At 39.2% G+C, this 8,502-nt stretch overlaps 1 protein-coding gene across 1 annotated transcript in view; it reads right to left on the bottom strand.

Annotated features, from left to right (window-relative positions):
* Nucleotides 1-245: 245 nt before the first annotated feature.
* The window catches only part of Fgf9 (fibroblast growth factor 9), a 49,481-nt gene continuing 41,224 nt past the window's right edge, over nt 246-8,502 (bottom strand). The window contains exon 3 of the mRNA XM_042685783.1: nt 246-522. Coding sequence (XP_042541717.1) covers nt 277-522 — 246 coding nt within the window. The 3' untranslated portion in view covers nt 246-276. The remainder of the gene's footprint in view (nt 523-8,502) is intronic.

The following is an 8,502-nucleotide window of genomic DNA, read 5'->3' as shown; positions in this document are numbered from 1 at the left end:
ATTCTCCTCTCTCCTTCTCTCTCACCTTTCACAAATAAATCAAGCAAGTGGCCCCAGGCAGCCCTCAGAGAGGACTCACCTTTTAAGTGCAGAACAAAATCAGCATGTTCCCATTCAAGCTTCCATCATACATTATGCATGCGACAAAGTTTGGCAACAGTGGAGCCAGGAGATAACACAGCTAATCAATGAGAACCCACCGCATGAAATCATTTTATAGAGTGGTTACTTTTTTTTTTTTTTTCTTAAGGGCTCAAGTGAAGAAATTGTCTTTTGTCAACTTTGGCTTAGAATATCCTTATATAGTTCAGGTACTTTGTCCGGGTCCACTGGTCTAGGTAAAAAATGTGTGAATTTCTGGTGTCTTTTAGTCCTGGTCCCTTCTCTTGGAGTTCCATCTTTATTTAATGCAACATAGTATCGTCTTCCAGTGTCCGCATGTTTATATAGGTTTGAGGAGTATGTGTTATACCAGTTTTCTTCAAACTGTTCTCTGAATACGCACTCTTGGGTTAGTTTTTCCTGTTTAAAAGAGAAAAAATAAGGAAAATTAATGCATTGCAAAGTTAATTACTTTCTGTATTAAAAGATCAGTTACATTCTATTATAACATGGGGAAAGTTCAGTGTTCCTTATCCTGAATGTTTGGGTGCAGAAGTGTTTTGGATTTTATTTTTTCAGATTTTGGAATATCTATGTATCTGTCTATCCATCTGTTTGTCTGTCTATTATCTATCATCTATTTTGTATCAGAAAAGGGGTTCAAGCTCAGAACTTTGAGCTTTCATTTGGCTTTTTCTCTCAAGGATGACTTTCCAACAATTGAGCCACAATCCCACTTCCAGCATTTTTTTTTCTGGTTAATTGAAAATAAGAGTCTCATGGACTTTTCTACCTGGGCTGGTTTTGAAACATGATCCTCTGATAGCCTCTGAGTAGCTTGGATTACAGGCCTAAGCCACCACGAGCTCATGGCCAGATTTTGGAATAGATATATGGATAGAATGATATATTTTTCACACAAAAAAATTCATTTGTGGAATTTCCACTTGAGGCATAAGGTTGGTGCTCAAAAATTCAAGAGACTAAAGATACTTCAGAGTTCTTATCTTCAGATTAAGGATGTTCAACCTGTAAGACTGATGACTGAGAGATAGATAGACAGATAGACAGATAGATAGATAGATGGATAGATACATGCATACATACATACATACATACATAATTTTTGACTACTTCCAAGCACTTTGCAAAATCTGTGCAACTCTAATTTGTGATTTTTTTCTTTCTTTTGCACCAGTACTGGGGCTTAAACTCAGGACCTGCCAGCTTTACCTGGTACTCTATCATTTGAGCCACAGCTCCACTTTCAGCTTTTTGGTGGCTAATTGGAAAGAAAAGAGTGTCACTGACTTTCTTTCACCAAGCTGGCTTGGAACAAAGATCTTCAGATCTCAGCCTCCTGAGTAGCTAGGATTACAGGCATGAGCCATAGGTACCCAGCTCATCATGGAAGAATTCTGAGACAGATAACCCCCAACTACATGTTAATATAGTCATCCTTGAGTGTACCCAAGGAACTGGTTCTGAGACCCCAATCCTCCCTGTCCCACAGATAATAAGACCTGTAGATTCTCAAATCCCTTATTTTTGTAAAAATGATGTCAAATCTGCCTAGAACCCAGGCACATCTTTCTGTATACTTTACATAATTTCTAGACTACCTATCATACCTGATGATGTGTGAGCAGTTGTTCCACTGTATTATCTAAAGAATGAAGACAAGAATAATGTTGATATATGTTAAAGACAGATGTAACAGTTTTTTTTTTGTCCAGGGCTGGTTGAACCCACCAACACACAGTGTATGGATAGGCAGAGATAACCACCATGCATGCTGTTATGATAGAATAAATCTTCCAGAATACAATAAAGACAAATATCCTGGCCCTCCTCCTTTCCTGAATTTCAACAGCAGAGCGCCATGATTTGGGAAATCTCATCTATACAGATATAAGAGGAAAGCTAAGCTTAGTCTTAAATCCCTACCACAAAACAGGTTCCCTGTCTTCTTCTTCTTCCCCTCCAGCTAAGCTGATGAAAGTGGGGTCCCATGTAAACCTCACAGCCTGGGGCTCCTGTGGTTGCTTTACACAGGGGCAGAAATGACCAGGAACGAATAACATTTATATCACTTCTCACAGCTAGGATTTTACTCCTGGCAGAACCTGTACATTGAAGCTGGTGCCTGGAAATATAAGGCAATGGGATGGCTTTGCTTTTTTTTTTTTGCTTTTATTATTACTCAGTTAAAACTTTTTAAATCAGTACCTTCTTTTAAAATATAAACAAAAGAGCTAGACAGTGGTAGCTCATGCCTGTAATCCTAGGTACTCAGGAGGCTGAGATCTAAGGATCACAGCCTGAACCAAGTGTTATAGAAAAGTCTATAACACTCTTATCGCGAATTAACCTCAAAAAAGCCAGAAGTGGAAATGTGGCCCAAGAGTGGTAGAGAGCTAGCATAAATGAAAAAAGCCAAGTGAGAGTGTAAAGCCTGAGTTCAAGCTCCAAGACTGGCGCACGCGCGCGCGCGCGCACACACACACACACACACACACACAGAGAGAGAGAGAGAGAGAGAGAGAGAGAGAGAGAGACTTTTTTTATTTTTTATTTATTTATTTTTTTGGGGGGGTCCGGTCATGGGGCCTGAACTCTGGGCCTGGGCGCTGTCCCTCAGCTCTTCAGCTCAAGGCTAGTGCTCTAACACTTGAGCCACAGTGCCACTTCCAGCTTTTTTTCTTTTTGCTTATGTGGTGCTGAGGAATCGAACCCAGGGCCTCTGGCATGCAAGGCAAGCACTCTACCACTGAGCCACCTTCCCAGCCCCGAGACTTTTTTTAATGTCCTTGTCCACCCAGAACCTTAAATAAATTTTTAAAAAATTATCCTATATCCACAGGTTGTGCTACCATGGTAGCCATGGCAGAGCAAAAATACTGGAAATACAGTTGTATCTATACGTAACTGTTATTATCTGTCATTATGCTCTGAACAATATGACATAACTATTTCCACAGCATTGACTTCATTATTAAGTATTGTACATTATGTGGAGGTGATATAAAGGTTACAAGAGGACCTACACACATGTAGGTTCTGGGCAAATACTAAGCCAAATGATATAAGATAGATAAGCATCAAAACATTCAATACTTAAGGAGATCCCTAGACCAACTCCTTACAGACACCAAAGGATATCTGTAATCAAATACAGGCAAAGGCACTTGACATTTTTCTTTTCTTTTCTCTTCTATACTTTTCTTTTCCTTCTTTTTTCTTTCTTTCTTCCTTTCTTTATCTCTTCCTTTCTTTCTTTCTTTCTGACTTTAAACCTTGATCTTCAGATCTCAGCCTCCTTGAGTAGGTAGAATTAAAGATATGGGCCACTGTCACCCAGATTCATTGACATTTCTCTGTTTCCATCATTCAGACTCAAAGGACATACATAACCAAAATAATATTCTTTTTGTAGTAAAGTAATACAATGGGTATATATCAGATATAATCAATTAACTCCTACTGCTTGAGGAATGAGTCAAAAGACCAGAGAATTAAGCTGAAGACCTGTGGCTCACAACCATAATCCTATCTACTCAGGAGGCTGAGATCTGCTGATCATGGTTTGAAGCCAGCCTGAATAGGAAAGTCCATGGGACCCATATATCCAGTAAAGTACCAAAAATCTAGGAAAGAAAAGAGCAGAGAACTTAACAAAATGGAGAATTTCACAAAGGGAGAAAAACTGATCAGCCAACCACCCAATGTAAGACTGGCTTCTAACACTATTTAATCCAAAGGAATAAGACATAGTTTTATCACTCCAGCAGGTTTACACAATGTCTTAAGTGTTCTTACCAGTGATCAGAAGCACTGAGAAGATTTCTGTTGCATAGTTTTCTATTTTTGTGATGCTGATGGAACACAGGGCCTTGTATATATTAGGGAAAGTGCTGATCAATCACTAGCCCCCAGGTTTTTTGTTTTGTTTTGTTTTGGTGTTGTTTGTGCTGATACTTGGGCTTGAACTCAAGGCCTGGACACTAGCCCTGATCTTTTTTAGCTCACCACTAGTGCCCTATCACTTGAATGACAGCTCCACTTCCAGCTCTTTCTCTGGTTAGTTGGAGATTAAGACTCTTATGGACTTTTCTTACCAAGTCTGGCTTCAGATCTCAGTTTCCTGAATAGCTAGGATTATAAGCATGAGCCACCAGTGCCCAGTCTAGCTCTCAGGGGTTTTTTGTTTGGCTGGTTTTTGTTGGTCATGGAGCTTGAACTCAGGGTCTATGCACTGTCTCTGAGCTTTTTTTGCTCAAGCCTAGTGCTCTACCACTTTGAGCCACAGCTCCACTTCTGGTGTTTAAGTGGTTAACTGGAGATAAGAATTCTTTTTTTTTTATAGGCCTGGAAATTGTACTCCTCTGAGGCACATTTTATTTTTGTTTTTTGAGAGTTTTGTGAGTGTGTGTGTGAAAATGCCGTACAGAGGAGTTACAATTACATGGTCAAGGTAATGAGTACATTTCTTATCAAGCATTGTTGCCTCCTCCTTTGTTTCCCCTTCCCATTCCTTCCCATCTCCCCATCCCTCCCCCGCCACCCCGGCCAAAGTTGTAAAGTTCGTTTTTGACATAAGGACTTGTACATCTCATTGTTGCAATGGGTCCACCTGTATCCCTATTTAAACAATATGTTTTTTCCCTTCCCCTCCACAAATTGTACCAACATCAAATACAGTGAAAACGGGGGTTATACCGTGGAGGAGGGACATACAAAGCAACAAAAAAAAAATCATAAATATGTTAGTATAGCCTTTCCTGCCTGGACTGGCTTCAAACTACGATTCTTAGACCTCAGCCTCCTGAGTAGGTAGGATTATAGGCACAAGCTACCAGTTCGGAGTCTGGCTTTAACAAAGTATTTCATTGGACAAACATTTGCTTTGTGTTGAAACTGGAGAGCACGCGCGCGCATGCACACACACACACACACACACACCCTAGTGTATCAAAGTTCTCCAGTATCCAGGATTACAGGCACAATTACAAGAGCTCACCTTCATTTTACATTTTTCTGTTTCTGTCATCCAGTCTCAGAGAACATTCATCACTAGAAATAATAATAATAAACCAGAAATAATAATAATAATGATTATTATTATTATTATTATTATAACTCTTTTTTGTTCCACCACAGCTGGGCTGCCCAACTATATGGGGTGAGCAAGGGAACTCAGCTCTGCAGATGCAGGGTGTAGAGCTCTCAGTGGAAGCTGAGTATCTAGAAGGCCCTTCAGAGGAAAAGGAAAAGGAATTGTCTTCTGCACAAAGGAGACTAGATTGATCCTGACTAGTTCTCTTTTCATGTCTATGAAAACCCATGAAGCAACAGCCCAAAAAAAGTGTTTGAAAGCCATTACCCACGTATTTTAGTTGCCTTGCAGCATGATAAAGACTCAAGGTTATTCCTGGCTTTAAACGACTGGTTTTTAGTTTGCTGTTAGTAAATTTTCTAAACAAATTGTGTACATTTAATTTTTTTCATTAATGAAATAGACCCCAAAATGGATTGTGATGCTAAGGCTTCAGTTCTACAAAGAATCAGTGGGAAGTGATTAAAAGTAAGCTTTTCTGTAATGTGTGGCAGACATCACAAAATTCATCTTTATCTTAAAATGTAACACACTTCCTTCTCCTATTGCTGCCATGATTTTGACTGATTTGTATTTCTTGCTCCACTCCCTATCCACAGTAATCTTTCTTACATAAGAAATAGGATGTCAGCTGCTGGCTGGCTCAAGCCTATAATCCTAGCTACTCATGAGGCCAAGATCTGAGAACTATCCACTCTTTGAAGCCAGCCTAGGCAGGAAAATCCACAAAACTCCAATAAACCAGCAAAAAAAATCTGGAAGTGAAGCTATGGCTCAAGTGGTAAAGTGAAGTGCGGAAAAGTCAAGCAAGAGTTTGAGGCCCTAAATTTAAGCCCTGGGTACCAACACACACACACACACACACACACACACACACACAACACAGAGGGGAAGGAAGAAAAAGGAAGGGAGGGAGGGAGGGAGAGAGGGAGGAAGGAAGGAAGGAAGGAAGGAAGGAAGGAAGGAAGGAAGGAAGGAAGGAAGGAAGGAAGGAAGGAAGGAAAGGAGGGAGGGAGGGAAAAAGGATGAGATGGAAAGGAAAATATGTGCATTGAATGTAATGAATGTTTTTGCCTGTCCTGCCTCTCTCCATTCATCTGCCTTAATATACAATTCCAAATTAAAAATTAAACCCACTAGCTAGTTCTCAGAAGGAGAGGCTAAAAGAGAGAAAGTAAATAGAAAGCTTGAGCAAAATTCTCTAGTGGAAAGTATCTGCTATCTACAAACAAAATATGGATTTCTTTTCAGGCCTAGACAAAGATTTTTATTGTATACTTTAGAAGAATATTTTAAAAATCCACTACAAAATCAGGGGAGTCAGCTTAAAAAATAAAATGCAACTAACCTTTTCACGGCCCAATTAAAGTGGTCTACTTCCCTTGAAGGCTGTTTTAAGTATCATTTATGCACATATAATGTCCTGAAAATAAAGTGAATTATTTGATTGTAAAACAGTATACACCTGTTATTCTAGCTACTCAGAAGGCTAAGGTCTTAAGGATTATAATTCAAAACAACCCAAGCAGAAAAGTCTGCAAGACTCTTATCTCCAACTTACCAGCAAAATGCCAGAGTGGAGGTGTGGCTCAAATGGCAAAGGACAAGCAATGAGCAAGAAAGCCAAGTGGGTATAAGTATGAGACCCTGAGTTCAAGTCCAAGTACCAGCATACAGAAAAATGGCCCCTATAATCTACAGCCAGCATTTCTTATGATGACCAGTTCACAGGGAAAGGCTGTAGAACTTCAGTCCAGTATGATTGTGCTAACACTACACCACAAAAACAAGGGTACATTTCAACTCCTGAAAATACGCTAACCCTGATAAGCTTACATTCCATAATAATTAAAATGATTATTAAATATCAGTAACCATGTTGGGCACTGGTAGCTCACATCTGTAACCCTAGCTACTTCGCAGGCTGAGATCTGAAAATAGAGTTTTTGAAGCCAGCCAACAGAAAAGTCCATGAGACTCAATCCAATTAACCAGCAGAAAAACATAAGTGGAGGTGAGGCTCAAGTAGCAGAGCATCAGCCTCAGCAAAATTGTTTTCAAATCCCAGTACTGGCACTGGTGCATGCACACACGCATACATACGTACACATATCAATAAGGATTTTACTTTCCTCTACCTCCCTAAATATTTTAAATAATTTCTTCCTCAAATTTGTCAACATATGATCTTTGTTTGAGACAGTTTCAAGATTTAAATAATTAAACTTCAGTACTCTGTAATGAAGTATTTAGCTGAGGTGACTATATTTGCTATATATCTCAACTGTTTTTTGGGGTGTGTGTGTGTATGTGTGTGTGTGTGTGTGTGTGTGTGTGTGTGTGTGTGTGTGTGTTAGTATTGGGGCTTGAATTCAGGGCCTATGTGCTCTCCCTTACTCTGTAATGAAGTATTTAGCTGAGGTGACTATATTTGCTATATATCTCAATTGTTTTTCGGTGTGTGTGTGTGTGTGTGTGTGTGTGTGTTGGTATTGGGGCTTGAATTCAGGGCCTATGTGCTCTCCCTTACCTTTTTCACTCAAGGCTAGAGCTCTACTACTTGAGCCACAGCTCCACTTCCAGATTTTTGGTTGTTAGGGATAAGTCCCACAGACTTTCCTGCCCAGACTGACTTCAAACCTTGATCCTCAGATCTCAGCCTCCTGAATAGTTAGGTAAACAGGTGTGAGCCACGCCAGTGCCCAGCAGCAATATTATTTTTTAATTAAAAATATACTATTTTTCACACGCAAATTGGAATAGCAAAAAATGATTAACCTGTTTTCTTACATATGTGGAAGAGGGAGTCTGCTTTCAAATAAACTACACACTTTAGAAATATGGAACTCAGATGTTTTAAAAACTCTCCACATGTTTCCAGTGAGACAGTTTATAGAGTATTCCACTATAAAGTGATCAATTCTTGTTTTATTATATTTCCATGTTTTAAATTTTTTTAGATTATTTAACTTGAGCTGTTTATGGCATACCTGTCTTTGAACTGTTGGATTATATCACTAGGCTTGGGTGGAGAATGTGGATTTAATTCAAAAGTCTTCTAAAGCCCATGCTTTGGAACAAAATCTGGTGAATGTTAGTAACTATGGAAACCTTTTTTCATTTTATATCATCAAATTCTGGAGCAATGGGGGAAAAAAACTGAAATGAAAAACTTCAAAACTTTTACTGTTCCTGTTAAAACCAAAGTATGAGATAATAATGTGAAAATTATAGTATAGCCTGGAGAATGCGTAGGAATGTTATAAAGACACAGACTTATACAG

This window comes from Dipodomys spectabilis, unplaced genomic scaffold (genome assembly GCF_019054845.1).
Source record: "Dipodomys spectabilis isolate Male_0828 unplaced genomic scaffold, ASM1905484v1 ptg000095l, whole genome shotgun sequence".
Taxonomy (NCBI): Eukaryota; Metazoa; Chordata; class Mammalia; order Rodentia; family Heteromyidae; genus Dipodomys; species Dipodomys spectabilis.
Note: the sequence above shows the minus strand (reverse complement) of the source record. Positions and strands in the feature narration are given on the sequence as shown.